Below are 15802 nucleotides of genomic sequence, written 5' to 3'. Positions count from 1 at the left end.
CAGGTGCAGGGTGCTGCCTCTACCAACCACCCAGGAAAGTCCTACAGTTGGGAAGAGGCTGACTTCTTCGTGATTCTCCTCAGAACTTTTGAATGATAAAAGCTTAAAAAAAAAAACCAAAACAAAGCCAAACACAAAACAACAACAAAAAAAACAAAAACAAACAAAAACCAAACCAAAACCAAAACAAACAAACAAACGAACAAAAAACCATCCCAAAATAACAAAAACAAAACCACCAAAAGCTTGGAATCAATTTAAAAACCTGAAGAGATCTGAAAATGAGGGATGAACTGCCCTTGTAATTTTAGATGTTTTATTATTTTCTAAATCATTAAAATATATATGTACAAAAAGCTTTGAAGTATCAGACACCAGCAGACCACAGTTCTCCCATATATATGTAACTGCTCAAGTATAGTCTGAACAGTTGTAGTGTATATCTGCAATATATTATCTAAAGCATGTGTATTAAAGACATAGGATGATAAATTTGGTATTGCTGCAATGTTTCATTGAACTATAATAGTCAGTTAATGTTATTAAAATATGAAACTATTGTATCCTTGAGTGAAAGCGTTCCCAAAATCTGCGAAAAAAATAAAAATCAATCATTCCAAGAGCGGATATCTAACGATTTATTTTCTCACATAAAATTAGAGGAGTTATTTGTCAAGCTGTGTTTTGAAAGACAGCCAGCTATTACACCATTTTAAGGCATTTTCAAATTTGGGGAACTCTACTTTCCATGGGCTTTCCAGGCTGGGAAACCAAAGCTGTTAGTAAGCAGTGCAGCTCCCCTTGCCCAGCTACAGTGCTCCACACAGCCTGCCCCGGGGCTGCTCCACACTCAGCAGTAGGGAAGTGCTGCTCTGTCAGACGAGACACTCCAAATCACCTAACGAGGCCAAACTCTGCCTTGAAGAATATCTTCGTTATTCACCAAGGCAGATTTTTTTTTCTTTTTTTTTTCCCAGTCTTGGTAGGTTTTGGAACCAGCCCCTGTGACTCAGGGATAGCGCAGTTAAAGCCTTTCTGATTCTTTGCTCTTTGCCCTCCGGTGACACTGCGGGAACAGTCAGACATGCAACCAACACAGCACTTCATGCTGGATATACCCCTTATTTACAGAGCCCTACATGCACTGAACAGCTTTATATACCCTATTCTAGCAACTTCTAGTGTCTGAAACTAAAAGTCATGGACAGGTCTGTGTGTTCCTCACATCCATAAGGATTGTTCTAGCATCCCAAGCACATTACATGGTTGCTCTGCCTACTGCACATGTATTACGTTCCATGGGACTAAATTAGGATATGTCGGATTTTCCCCTCAAACTACTCTATTGTTTGTAAGAAAAGTCAATGTTTTAACTTTGTAAAATAAATATTCTCAGATTCTCGCCCATTATTGCCAAAAATATAAGCCTAACACAGTTCTGGGATGGACACAGAGAGGGTTTCCAGGCACTTCTCTTTGCAACCTTTATATTTTTCTTTTTTCTTTTTTGTTTTTTTCCCCTTCCCCCGCCCTTTTTTTTCTTTTTTTTTTTTTTTGTTTTTCTTAAAAGAAAACAACAACTCGTTGGACTCTATAAATAAAAAGTGGAGATAGTCCTGTGGAAAAGGGAGAGGGGCCCGCGCCCCTCGCTGGCAGGCGGCTGCAGCTCCTCCCACCTCGTCCTGTCCCCCTATTTGCACACAAACTGGTCCACGATCTCTGTGCACAACTTGCATTTCACGTAGCAGCACCAGTGGAACTTGCAGTGGCAGCGCTCTCTCTGCACCGTCTTGAACTGGTCGTACCCCCGGCCGCAGCACATGAGTTCGCAGCCGTCCATGCCCTCCGAGGTCTTATTGCACAGGCGGCCCTGGGTGCCCAGGGAGCCGGTGCTCTCGTTGCGCACGCAGTAGTCGGGGCTGGGGTCGATGTACACCAGGTCGTGGATGGTGGGGGCGTTGAAGCGGCTGTTCACCTGCACCAGCTTGCCCCGGCTGTTGAGTTTCATGGCGGCGGCGCTGTCGTATTTCTCCTTCAGGGCATCGCCTACCTTGCGGAAATCGGCGAGCTGCAGCCAACAGGTCTTCAGGCTACAGGAACCGGAGACGCCGTGGCACTTGCAGGCCACGTCAGCCAGGTTGTACACCGTCTGGAGGAGTCAGGGAGAGAAGCAAAAATGATGATGAAAGACTAGCGTGGCTGTGAAAGCATTTATTCCCCTCATTTCCTGCCCTCTGTCGTATTCCCACTGGCCCTTCCACTGTATTCACCTTAACATTCTCCCCCCCTCCTCCAATACACTGGGAAGGAAGAGCAAGTGAGCTGATACACGTGCACCTCCACCATCCCAAACAGCTGGGAGGAGGAGGGGAGCACTCTCACCAGCCTCTCCCCACCACTGAGACAGCCACAACAGCACATACACAGCCCAGACAGCAGCATCAGTCAGGCTGCGCTCAAATTTTAGGAATTTGCTCTCACGCCAGCAAAGGATTTTGCTGTTTCATTGAGAAATGTAAAACATCCCTTTATTTTCTATCTGAGTTACTCTCCCTATTGATCTCTACTTGAGGCTGCAATTAGGGAAAGAGTTAAGATTCCTCTTGCTCCTGGCTCAGCTGCAGCTGATTGTCTACTCTTGGCTCGGCATCCTCCTCCTATCCCAAATACTGCTCTGGAAGAGAGACTTCATCCAAGAAGAAACCCCCAAACACCTATGGGTGGAAGACAGAGCTACATAGCAATATCCTCTTTACAAAGCTTTGGCAGCGAAACCTTAGTCATTTGCCCTGTACAAATAGAAATAAGAGTCAGTGTTGACACTGCCCCAAAAATCCTGGGGTCTGACACATTAGATGATACTGTAGACAACTTCCACCCAGCAGTTACAGAGAGTTTTAGCGCTGCCAAATGGCACTGCAAAGATGAGGCTGAGGAAGGAAAAAACTGCTCGAGTCTCCGTAAGCAACTGTGAAAGTGTAATTTTTCTTCTTGCTAATAGTAATTGGCCTGTCCATTGCTTCCAGACACCTTCCTCTTACATTTAAATACTATTAATTTTCAATTATCTTTCATCCTCCTTCACCTTAGAACACAAGTGTAAAGTCCCCAGCCGACTATTGCTGGCACTTCAAGCTCTAGGAAAATAATGATTTTGGCTCTTCACATTGAGAGTATTAAAAAAAAAGAAGAGTTTACACCCATTCATTTGAGGCATTTTTGAGATTAAAGAAACCATAAAGACATGTTCAACCACAGAAGAACCATGTTTCCTAATAGCATGGAGAAGCTCTTTTACATCCTCTTAAAGCAGGGAAAGAAAAAAGGTCAGAACAGTCCTGCGGCACGATTCCAGCCTGGGAAGCCCAGCACATCCCTCCTCCTTCCAACACACACTGTCCTGGTTGGAAATACCAACTAATAAAATTCTGTTCTACAGAGAATCCACAGCGAGCAGGGCACTTTTCATGAAACAATACAGAGGGAAACACAACAAGCTTTGGTTCCGGCCTCCCCCATGAGGAAGGCAATAGGACTGTCAGACAACCAGAAGCAACACAAATTCCTGTATTCCCCACCCACCCACACCCTGTATTTGCCGTCTTCTTGTTCCGTGCATCAAAACAAAGACAAGCCATGGTGGTCGGTCTGTGCCTCACTGAGGCACATCTTTCCCGAAAAGGAGGGACACGGAGGAGAGAGGAGGGAGACTGTTCTGCAGTCACTTACCCTTCTCCCGGCCTCGTTGTTGTGCAGGTTCATCATGATCCGGGCGCTCTCGTAGGAGCCTCGCTGGTAAACTCTCTCACGCTCCCGGGCGTCCACGAACTCCTTGGCAAAGCGGTATCCGTACTCGATGTTATCCCCGCAGCCACCCCAAAGCCAGTCCCGGGGCAAGTCCTTGGGCCGTGCAGCTCGGCTGCAGCCACAGGAGGAGAGCTCTCCCTCCCGGCAGGCGCGGCTCATGGCATTGACCACGCCGGCCGCGCTCACCGCGTAGGTGAACGCCGTCTCCCGGCTGCCTGCGCAGAGAGACAAGTGGTGTTAGGGGAGAGCCCACGCACACCACTCCCTGCCCACTGAGGAGCTGGGAGGACAAAGGCTCTCCAGGAGCCACCAAAAACTAATATGCCTACTAAAAGGTAGAGTAACCCTGAACCAAGCCCCCCCAAATGTCTCCACTCTGAAAGAACCAAGCAAAACCAACCCATTAGAGCACACACAGCGTTTGTGAAGAGCAGAATTCACTTGTTATTCATGTTGGTGAAAGCCTGGATGAGAGGGCAGAAAGGAGGTGGGTCAGGGCTGGAGCACAATGCCAGCAGGGCCAAAGCGGCCATGCCTGCATGTGAGGGGTGGGAAGGGAAACAAGCTTCCTGTCTTTCAGAAGAAAGAGATGTTAAATACAACTTTTAAAAGTCTGGTTCTTAAATTACTACTTCTCAAACATGATTGATGCACTTCACCCACTTGTTCCAATTTATTTAAAGTTCAAGCGTTTTACAAAGCCTCCTGGTATCAAAAGAAACGTGCAGCAGAGCAACACACAACTTTCCACCCCACACATTAGCCAGACACTTCTGTAGGAGACTATTTAAAACTAACGACAACCTGTGCTGTTTAGTATCCACCACTTGAGCTCATGCGAATATGGCAAGTGAGTCCATGGACAATCATCTTTACAAATTACAGGGAAGCAAAAGCCTTTGGCACAAGGCAGCCTTGAAGGTTTTCTCCTGCATCTGGTGCCCTTAAATGGAAATGGAAAACCTCAAGTTTCAAACTTTCGGAAGAAAAAGTTACAATACCCACAATGTAAGACATGGCCACGTACCATCCTACTGACAGTATCTAGTCCCATCTTATTTAAAGTCTGACTTTCCCAATCACTTTTCCAAGGCTGCCACAAGTTACTACAACTAGCAAAGCTTTCAGACAAACAAACACAGAACTTGCACCAAAGAGTACACCTGAGGTTTGCTTTTCTTCTTAAGAGAAAGCATCCCAATGGGTCTTTTCAAGAAAGATTCCCAGAATGACTGAGAATAGACTAAATATTTTTTTTTCTGTTTATAAGTTAAGTTTTATTCCTAATGTTTTGTCCAATCAATAAATCAAGCTAGCTTTAGTTTTGATTTTACATGATTTTTCTCAAGGAACAGCATTGGCCTTCATAAAATTAGGGTTTTAAGAGCCTACGTTTTGGGCAAGTCATGTATATTCAGCCAGCAACATTTTGAGGCAAAAACTCTTTGTACAAGATGTACCATGACAGGTCAAATCTAGTAGGAGCTTTCAAGCACTTACGAAACATAAATAATTTGCAGTTTGGTCCATATTTATTATCAAGATGACACCATGGTCAGAGCAGCTTTGTTAATATAACAGCTGTCATCCACTGGATTATTTTAGTAATAGATGCTGGTTTTAAATGGGAAAAATCAGAAATCTTATGTTGGGAAAGATGAGATTTAAGGAAGATGAGAAGCACTTTTCTACTTTACTTAAAATGATCTATTCTCACAGCCACCTGTTCATGGAAGTATTTACACGAATTACGGGTATAAAGGGTTACAGGAGTAGCCTTTTCAGTTAAAAATAATTGGCTTTATGCAGTGACTTAGCCCTTGCATTTACTGCAAACTATAGCAGGGGGAACCTCATACAGATTTTAATGTTCCCCTTTGCTCTGTAACACATATTTTTGGATTAATTCTTCAAGAAAAATTTCCACTAGTTTGAGAGGAAAGAAACGTGGTCTGCTTTGGACCACAGGACTCGCCTCTTCCATTCCATTTTTGTTCTTTTTCATGTTTCATCAGCTCACGCTTTCACATGGTTAACTATGTCACCTATTGCAGGATTTAAACTCATAAAGCTGACTATTTTTGACTAATTTTCATTATTAATTTGGAACAAATCTTGAAGAACTTACTCTTAGTGGGAAGGAGAAAGAAAGGCTGGGGTACAGAAAGGAGAGTTGCCCCCAATTTCCCTCCTTGAACATTAAGGCAAATTATAAAATAGCATCAGCTGCTGAAGTAGATTTCAAGCAAACACTGCCTCAAGTCATCGACCCAGGAACACACTAAGAGTGATGGTTTCACATGGATGAGTTACTCTGACTTTTTTTTTTTCGGTCTTCAGGCACAACTGTGCTTTCCTTCACTGTCAAACATATCTGTCTTTTCCCACAGTCCAGGATTTCTCTCTATTGTAGCCATGGCAAGGAAACACACATTCCAAACACGTTCAAGTCCCCTCTCTCCCATATATATAAAACATAGAAATGGAACTGTTCAATATACACACACTGTAGGAAGCCACCCACAGAGCAAGGAGCTGAGCTTTACACTTGATCTGAATAAGTCTGCAAGAACAGAACAACTTTTTTTTTATATACCTGAACAGAAGACACAAAACATTCTTTGTCTTGCACTTTAAAAGCATTCAACATCAGGCTAAAGGCAGAATAAACTGGACCCCAAGTACACAGAACTGCTGGGGGAGGACCCAGTCACTTTATTTTCTGTGTGCAAAGCCCAAGTACAGCCTGCCCAGGGCTGATGGGCACAAGATGGGGCAAGGTGGGGAAGGTAGGGAGGGCCACGGCCTGACCTGGGAACCAGCAGCCAAGGAGAGCAGTGCAGAACACAAGCCCTAAAATTTTACAGTTCAATAAGCCACAGAGCAAGTTTCCAAACCCAGTGCTAGGTTTATTTGTACAGCTTTAGCTAACTGTGCATGGTAAATCCTGGAAGAAAGACTGTCCATTGACACATGGGGCCATGGCTGTGCTGTGGGGCAGTGCTGTGCCCGGGTGCTCTCTGGGGCACCGCCAACAGCAGATGGCAAAGCCCTTCCAAACAATGTGCATTCAGACCCTGACTGTCACCTTGCACACTGGTGGGAGTAAGGAGTGTCTGACAGTCCCTGACACGTCAGGGTATGGCAGGTTGAAATAAATTGAATCAGGCTCTGAAAGTGCCCACTCTTCCTTCCCCTCAGAGGAACACCAACTGGTCATTACTGAGGGTCAGCATGAAATAATACAAATGTCACCCACCACCTTCCTTGCTCTCAGTGAACACACTCTTTACACTCTAATTCTTGAATATGGCTATTAACCTTGCTTCCATCTGCAATTAGAATAAGTGGCTTAATTACATGATGAATTGCTGTGTAGACATCAGCTAATACAGTCATATTCATCAGAAGGGTGCGGCAAAGTTATTTAACTTGAAAGAAACTACCTTTAAATAGACCTGTCATACTTGGGGCGGGCAGAAACAACTATTCCAGAGACAGACACCACAAATCATGAGCCCAATCATGAGCCCAATCCTGTGTACTTCACTCCAATAGTCCCCCTGAGCTAATTTTCACTTGCTTGGATAATAAATAAGGGCTGAAGGATGAAGGCCTAAATTTTAAATGGATTATTTTTCTGACATTTGTTAGATTACTAGAACAGAGAGGTGTACTGAAAAAGCTTTCTTTCATGTTACATGTGTTTTTAGACTTCTGCTCGGGTAAGGTAAAAAAACAAACTCTATGGGGGGTTAATACTGTGCTTGCAAAAAGCCTAGGGAAGGTTGTTTATCTAAAATCAGCTGTTCCAATTCGATACTTTCATGCAATAGATTTTTTTCTATTTGTCTGACAATCTCCAAATAAAAACTTCTTTTAACAAAAATTGAGACCAAATGTGAATTGATATATTCCCTCAACTTTAACTGGAGTCAGCCCATTTACAGATAAAACCTAGACTGAGATCCATTTTAAAACTTTTTTGTTTAAAGCAGCACAGAAAAACACTGACATAAAAGCTTCGCTTCACAGCTTCAACTAAAAAGCACTGCTGAGTTTGTCAGTGTACTGATCACTACTTAAAAGATCACAGGTATCACCCAGAAAATAGGCATTTTTCAGTTGATTGCAATCTGACTTGAGAAAGTCAGAGGGAAGTTTCACCATGGACTCAGCTCAACAGCACTGGTTAAAATTTTGCCAAGGCCTTTAAAATACGATGAGGTCCTTAAATGCCGGGAAAGGCAGGCAGCACGTGAGCACTGGAGAAGCCCTTTTCAAAGAGGAGCTGATAGGGAAAGAGTTGGGTGTCCACCTAATTGTGATAAGACGTTAAACAGGAATCTGTCTCTCTTTCCAGCAGTGTGATTACGTTAAAGGTGAGTTATAAAGACAATCACACATTTTGCCCTGACAGAACTGCTTTCATAAAAATTGCCCTGCTACAGTACCTTAAAAATAAATCTGTTTTCTTTAAAAAGAGAAAAAAAAACCCATATCTGGAAATAAGCAAGGAGGAATTGCCTATAAACACTAATCGACAGAGCAGCAATTTTCAGTTAACCTCTGGACCAAGAGCGATTTATTATGCAGCCGCTAACTTTGGAACTAGACATGGACATCTTTAATTTTACAAGACGCTGCTGGTTTTAATTCTCTTAGGTTGCCTTCGTTTTCTCTCAGGTTCAGTAAAAAAGAGATTTCAGGGCCTCATTCTCCTTTCTCCTCTATTCCCATATGCAAATATATATTCCTACTTTGTTTTCCAAGACACATGGCTGGACAGTGGTGGGAAATCACCTCCAGCTAAAAATAATCCAACTCCTTTGCCAACTTTTAAAAACACTTGATTGTATACAGTACTCAGTAAGAACCTGGCAAGAGCTTCAAGTGCAGAACAGTGTGTGCCATACATATCCTTAGACAAGAGTTTAATCATAAAGATGTTGCTTCCTACCTATCTGCATGACTCTGCCAAAAACAGAGTTGTTGTCCACAGTGCTGCAATTCCATCTTCTATGTCTGAACTGATACTGGCACTCCTTAATGCCCGTCTTTGCACCCTCTCCAATGAACTGCATATGGTCCTGATACAATTGGCAGAGTTTCTTCTGTCCTTGGGAAAGCCCTGCTAGCTGGCTACATAGTGGCTGGGCTCCTATTATATACACCTCTGACATCTGAACAGGGTTCATGGGGTTCATGGGATTCATCCCTAAGGACCTGCATAAAGAAAGATTTGCATTAATAAACAGAAGACTCTAAAATAAAATAAAATATTTTTTTAAAAAATCCATAAATCCCAAACAGAACTGTATCTTATACATGAGTATACAACTCCTGGTTTTGCTAATAAGTGAGAAAAAAACCCTAAACAAACACTTAAATATGAAACTTTTGTTTTAAGGACAGGACAGAAGTTATTAGTTCCCATCCATGTGGTTATCACCATATATTAAAGACTGAAGTAAGACAGACTTGGAAGACTTGCATCTAGGCAGCCCTTTACCAGCTTAAGTTGGCATAGTAAAAATAACAGAAGCTCCAAACAATTGCAAGGCCAGGAAAATAAATAAAGCAAAAATTAAAAAAGTCCCCCAAACCCCAATTTGTTTTAACACATATTTTACATTTAAATCCGGACTTTTCAATCTCTTCTACTATAAAAAACAGGGAAACTTTTAGCAAGCCAGGAGTTAGAAACTTGCTACAGACCACTTCTAGCTTCTTCCGAATGACAACACAACAATACAGGCAAGTACATTCACTGTAAACAAAATCAACTTTGTTTTCTTAATTCTGAAAGTGCTCTTCACATGATACATTTCAATTAAAAAGTGGCCATTAATCCACAAAGGATCACTTGAAACAGCAGAGAAACACCTATTTCAAGAACTCTCAACATTAAACACTATACAATTTGCCAAAGCAGAAATTTAAATGTACTTCTTTGTAACGAAATATATTTGTAAACATTTGAGTTACAGAAAACTTCAAGCCAAAACTTTAATAAAAGTTTTTACTTGTAAATCAGCATTCTCTCTTATACATGCAAAATTTCTAAGTGACTTAAAATGGCTCTTTTAAAAGAGACACAATTCTAGTAATTTAAAGATGATAAAATCCACAGAGAATCTACCATTCAGCATTCTCAAAACTGTATTGTACAAGACGAGATGGTGCACATTTACCCTTATTCGACAGACCCGTTCATTTCACTACACAACGTACTACACCGAGCACACCACTCCCCAGCTGCCTCGCTCCAGCGGTACTCCCTCAGAAACAAAGTACGTAAGAAGCACACAGACATTTAAGCAAGCAAATCTTGACACCCCCTTTTAAAATCAAGTCGATAGGAGATGCTTACCACCAAGAGCTGGCTTCTATTACAACCTGGGTAAAAGAAGAGAAAACGGCCAGAGCCACTACGAGGTACTGAGAAGCCATTGTACTGCCAACTGTCCCCACTGCACCTCCGTGGATTAATACTGCACTGGATTTCTAGAGGGGGGAGAAAAAGGATCAGATTGTTTATTGCTCCTCAGACCATTTTCGAACATTCAAGTTTAAACAACGGAAGTCTCCGGGCCCCTTTTAACTTGACTCTGCCTCGCCGGCCCTTCTCCCCGCCGAGGCTCTGGTGCCAGACTCAGGCACGTCGCGGCTCCCGCTCCACCGGGCAAAACCCACCCCCGCACCCCCACCCCGCCCGCGGACACCGCCTTCCCGGGGCGTCCGCCCGTCCCTCTGCCCCGGCCCCGCCGCTCCCGCACCCCGCCCGCGGCGGGACGGCACCGGACGGGACGGAACAGCGGCCCCGGACACGGGGGACCCCATCCCCGCTGCCCCGGGGCCACAGGCGACGCGCGGGGCCCGAGCCGGGCATTACCCCATCGCTCCCCGTGCCGAGGCCAGCTCACGGCTGGCTAAAGGCGGCTTCAGGTTTGCAAAGCGAGCGCAAGAGGGAGGGGAGAGGCCGGTGCCTCGAGGGGTCGGTTCCGCGGGGGTCCCGACGGCTCCCACCCGGGGACGATGCGGCCGGTCCTCGCCCTTCCCCGCCGGCCGTGGAGGGAGCTCCCCGCCGTCCCCTAAACCATCTCGCCGCAGCCTCCGGGCTCCCGCTCGCCGCGATCGCCGAGGCAACCCCGAGCTCCGCGCTGGCGCCGCGGTGACTGCCCCGACGGCAGCCCCGGGGCCCCGCCGGGGCAGGTACCGGCCCGGGGAGGTACCAGAAGCGACAAGGAGCGGCTCCGCGTCCCGACCCGGCCCCCGTAACAACCGGGCTGCCGTCTTGGAAGTCAAACGCTTCCCCCGACAGGTCCCGCGATCACCGTCTGGTCCTCACACGGGACTCTCTCACTCGCTACCCACAGCCATTCCCGGGGTTTATTTCCCCTCCCCTCGGAAGGAGGGGGGGGGGGGGGGGGAAGAAAAAAAAAAAAAAAGAAAAAAAAAAAAGGACATTTCGACACTTGGGGGCTCCCTATTCCCTATTCATTCTCCAAAGGCCCTTAACGCTGAATTGAAGGTGCTCTTAATTCTAATTTATTTCTGTTTGCGAAGGGCCGGGAGGAGCGGAGCGCTGGCGGCGGGGCCGGACACGGAACCTGCCCGAGCACACGCGGGGAAGCTGCCACAGCGTGGGGACCCACATGCGCCGGGGCTGCAGCCCGGGGGCGAAGCCTCCCCGCGCCGTGCGGGTTAAACGTCTTCTGCGCGGGGGAGTTGAGCCCCCCACCTCAACTTGGGGTGGGTAAATGGATGGGGGGGCGTAAATGGGGGCCGGTCTCCCGCAGCAGAAAGAGCCCGCCCGCCTCAGAGGGGCTCAGTCCCGGGAAAGGTGCGAAAGCCGAGGGAGTATTGAGCGAGGGACGAGGTCTGCGCGGGGCAAGCAGCGACATCCGACAGCCCACAACGTGTTGGGCTTTTTTACATCTTTTAGGTTCTTAGAATAATGACAGTAACAAAGAAACGCCATGGAACTGCCCGAGCCCCGAGGAGGTTGGAGACGCTGGTGCCCATGCGGGACCCCAAGAGCTGTGCAGCTGCCCGGCCCGGACGCGCCGAGCTGCCTCGGCGGGGTGGGCGGCCGCGGAAGGAGCTGGTGACCGGGACAGCACCGGGAGCTGCAGTACCCGGACAGCGGGGCCAAAGGGCACTGCCCTTTCAAAGGGCCCGGGTGCTCCCCTGGGCTTGGCCGTCGCGGCGCCGGAGCCCCCGAGCCCCGTCGCGGCGGCCCCCGGGGAGCTGTGGCGTCCCACTCCCAACAGGGGGCGGCCGCGCTCGCCGCAGCCCCGGGAGGCGACGGGGCCGGGCGACTTCTGCCCTTCCGACGGCACCTCCCGCGCCTCATCATCGCCGCAATCGCCCTCCTCGTCCTCTAGCCGCGGCGCTGAGTAGCGAAGCGGAGGAGGCACCTGCGCCCGGGGCCGCGGGCAGGGGCCCGGCCCCTCCAGCCCGGCCCTTCTGCACCGAGCGGCTGACAAGCTGCCACCAGAAACAACACACACAAAAAAGCCAAAAGTTAAAAAAAAAAAAAAAGGGCAGACTGCCCAGCAGCACGGAGCGCTGGAGATCGGGAGTGTGAGGCACCGTGTTCAACTTTGTAGGGCCGCGGAGATTGGGTTTTGGTATTTAACGCACCCCATGCGGAGCCCGCGCTCCTTGCCGAGATGAAAAGACAGGCTTTTACAGATCCTGCACCGCGGGATCGCCTCTGATCCTGTTTTACACGGGGTGTCTGGAAAGCCTGCGAAGGCATCTGGTTTTCTAGGAGCACTACCAGCGGGCAGGCGGCATCCAGAGCCCGGCTCCGGGGGGCTGTAAACCGCGGGAGGCGCAGCGGCTCCGCGGGGACCCCCCCGGCCGCCCCCTGCTCCCCGCTGCGGCTTCACAGCCATTTGGAGGGGCGAGACCAGGTCTCACGTTTGCAGGGAAAAGCACTGGTCGGGTCCCGGCCCAGCTCTCCCCACCGGAGGCGCAGAGGGGGTGTTTTCCCGGGGGTGAAGGCACACAGTGTCCTTCCCTCGGCGCCCGGGGATAGCCTCGCTCCTCGGCTCCGCTGAACTCCCCGTGACCCTCCGAGCGCAGCCCATTTACCATACAATTGACAATTAAAAACAAACAAACAACAAAAAGCCAACAGCCTTTCCAACATGGAGTCCTCGGAGCGCCAAGGGGACCCTGAGGAGTCGCGCTCCTCCGCGCTGACCCAGGCGGGACCCGCTGCAGATGCAGAGTGATAATCTCCAGAAACTGAGAATAAAATTAAAGGGGGGGGGCCTGACTCCAGGTCCTCCGCTGGCCCCCCGCCAGCTCTCCTTAAAGGTACAGGCCACCATTAGCGCCGACGTTGGGTTCCTCCATAGCGATCCTCCTCGAAAAAGTTTGGGAAGTTTGGAAAGATGTCTTTAAACTCGCGTTAGGAGCCGCTGCCAGAAAGATGCGCCGGGACGCGGCGGGCAGAGCGAGCCTCGCAAGTGTCCCTGCGGCGGGCAGCCTCTCTTCGGGGGGAAATTTAAAAGGAGAAGGAAAAAGCAGAAAATACGGGAGCTTTTCCCAAGTGGGGAGCAGCGCTCTCCGCGGTGGGTGAGAGCGGAGAGGTGGGAGCGCCCGGCGGTAGCCGGGGAGGGGAGGAGAGGCCGTCCCGCGCCGGGGCCCCTCGCCCCGCCGAGGCGCAGCCCACCCTGCGCGCCCGCGGGCCCCGAGGCGCGGAGCCCCCGCGCCCCACGCGGACTCACCTCCATCGCGCGGGATCAGCGAGCGGGAGCAGCCAAGTAATCCAAGCGGAGCAGGAGAAACGGCGAGGCGAAAGTAAAATCCTGGCTCGCAGGAGCCGGGCGGTATCGTCCCGAGCCGCGGCCGGGGGAGCGCGGGGGCCCGCGGAGCTGGCGGGGGGCGGCGGGCGAGCGGCCGCCCTGTCCGGCGCAAGCTGAGCGTGTCCGACTGCGGAGCGGGGCACCAGTGCAGCCTTCTTTCCAAGGTCCATCAGCAATCGCAGTAATTAGGGCTTTCCACCAGCAGAAGAAGAAGGAGGTAAAAAAAAAAAAAATCCAAAAAAAAAAAGCCAAGAAAAAAAAAAAGCCAACCCAACACACACGCACACAGCGCCCGTGGGCGTGATTGTGCGGAAGCAAATAAAAATCTTCACAAGCGGCAGCGAAAGCGCCGCGGGCGACGATCCGTCCCACCAGCCCAGGTGGTGCCGCCGCGGGGCTCCCCGCGCTCCCACCCGGCTCCGCCGGCGCTCGGGCCGCCGACCGCCCCCTCCGCAGCTCGGACCGGCCCGGGCGAGGGGGACGAGTGGAGCCGAGCGGGTGCAGGGCTCCCCCTGCCCGCCCCCCTTCACTTGCTTAAAGGCTGAGCGGTGCGGAGCCGGGGGTCCGCGGCTGCAGAGCCATCCCGGGGCCGGCTCCCTCCATTTTACACTGAGAAGAAAAAGCCCAACAGAAAAAGAAGTTTCTGCACAAGCGGGAAGGGGGAGGGGGGCTGTGCACGCGTGTGTCTGTCTTACGGGGCGACTGATCCTGCAAGGCGAGCAGGGGCAGGGGGAGGGGAGCAGTCCGGGCTTCAGGAGCTGCGGCTCCCCCAATCCATCGGTGCCAGAGGCGCCCAGCGCCGGGGAGCGGGATACGCGGGAGAAGAGCTGGGAGAACAAGCCGGGAGAGCGAGCCGGGGCAGGCGGCGTCGCGGCAGCCGACCCTTCCTCCACGGGGCTCTGCCCCCGCCCGCTACAGCAGCCGGCCCCGCTCCCCCCCGCGTCTCTCCCCGCTCCTCTTCACCCCGCTGCTTAAAACTGCGAAAGAAAAAAAAAAAAAAAAAAAAAAGAGGAAAAGAAGAAAAAAAAGTTAGAGAGCCAACGGCAGCTGGAAAACTTTCTGGGCAGCGCATGCGCCCGAGCCCGGCCTATTGCAGTCGGGGCTGGATTTTAAAGCTGTACGGCAGCGAGCGGGACCCCGCGCAGCCCCGCGGCGAGCGCCCGTGGTGCGCGCCCCCGTCCCATCCCATCCCGTCGGCGGGGCTGAGCCCCCATCGCCGCGCCATTCTCGTTGGTCAAGCTCGGCGTGACACCCCGCGAACGCAGAGTTCGTGCAAAGCGGTGCCCCCTGTGCCCACCCCACCGGGGGGATGCGTGGGGGGGTGTACAGCCCCCACCAGCACCGCCGGCTGGTAATCCTGGGATTGGGGGGGGGGCGCATAGACACACGCGGGGATCTGCCGGGAGAGCCCCCCGGGGCTCCCCCCGCACACATGTGCGTGCAATGTGCGGCGCACATGGCCGCGCCGAGGGGCTGCCCCGGCATTCCTGCCGGGCGGCTCTTTGACAAGTCCTGTTTATCGCATGCTCCGAGCCGCGTGTGCCGCCTGCCATACGCGGGGGGACGGAGCGAGCTCGACGGCTCGCGTTCCTCTTTCTGCAGCGGCTTTTCTGCCGCTGTAAATTTAGCAAGTTGTTGACAAAACTGTTTGAGTTCAATCAAGTAAGGCCCAACGAGAGCTACAGGCGAGGGAGGCTTCGCGGACCCTTTGCACCTCCTCGCTCTTTTCTCGCTCTGCAGTCCTCAGCCAAAGGGTTTTTATTGCACCCCTCCCGTCTCGTGTGCACCCAAGCACAGGAAATGGGAGCCTTCCCCCAGCCGTGCCGTAACTCCGCAGTGTTTCCCCTGTATCCGCCTGCAACTGAGGGTCCACGGGGGGATTCGGGGGAGGGGGCACATTATCAAAGCAGCCCTGGGAAATCCAACCAAGCTGCGAGAGCAGCCCCGCTATCAATAAAAGCATTCACTCCTTCAAAACCATTCTAGTGCAAATAAAATCCCTTCAGGAGCCCGATGGGGCGAAAAGGCACATCCCGGCCGGCACGAGCCCCTGCCCACCTGCTCCCGGGCCAAGAGCTCGTCCGCCCCGACAGGGCGCTGCCCGCCAGGTAAGCGTAGCCTCCGCCGAACGGGACAGCTGCCCCACCAGGCCCCCACGCTCCCCCCTCTGC

The 15802-nt window shown here is 50.6% G+C and overlaps 1 protein-coding gene across 3 annotated transcripts; it reads right to left on the bottom strand.

Moving 5' to 3' along the window:
- Positions 1–299: 299 nt before the first annotated feature.
- WNT5A (Wnt family member 5A) lies at positions 300–13844 on the bottom strand. Of its 3 annotated transcripts, none has more exons than XM_027729476.2 (5): positions 13554–13844; positions 10181–10314; positions 8768–9033; positions 3730–4022; positions 300–2149 (listed from the first exon to the last, which is right to left on the bottom strand). In XM_027729476.2, the coding sequence occupies exons 1-5, from the start codon at positions 13557–13559 to the stop codon at positions 1691–1693; spliced, it is 1158 nt and encodes a 385-aa protein (XP_027585277.1). In that variant the 5' UTR covers positions 13560–13844; the 3' UTR covers positions 300–1690. The 3 variants fall into 3 exon arrangements, with proteins under 3 accessions (XP_027585277.1, XP_027585283.1, XP_039234651.1); XM_027729482.2 differs by lacking the exon at positions 13554–13844 and adding an exon at positions 10837–11138; XM_039378717.1 differs by lacking the exon at positions 13554–13844 and adding an exon at positions 10703–10799.
- Between the last annotated feature and the right edge of the window lie 1958 nt (positions 13845–15802).

Source organism: Pipra filicauda, unplaced genomic scaffold (assembly GCF_003945595.2).
Source record: "Pipra filicauda isolate LSUMZ 115617 unplaced genomic scaffold, ASM394559v2 scaffold103_size3290846_pilon, whole genome shotgun sequence".
In the NCBI taxonomy this organism is placed as follows: Eukaryota; Metazoa; Chordata; class Aves; order Passeriformes; family Pipridae; genus Pipra; species Pipra filicauda.
Note: the sequence above shows the minus strand (reverse complement) of the source record. Positions and strands in the feature narration are given on the sequence as shown.

Coding starts and splice junctions, on each gene's coding strand:
- WNT5A (XM_027729476.2), bottom strand. Junction 9,034..10,180: donor ATAGAAGCCAGCTCTTGGTG/GTAAGCATCTCC, acceptor TTCTTTATGCAG/GTCCTTAGGGATGAATCCCA. Junction 4,023..8,767: donor TGGCAGAGTCATGCAGATAG/GTAGGAAGCAAC, acceptor CTCTCTGCGCAG/GCAGCCGGGAGACGGCGTTC.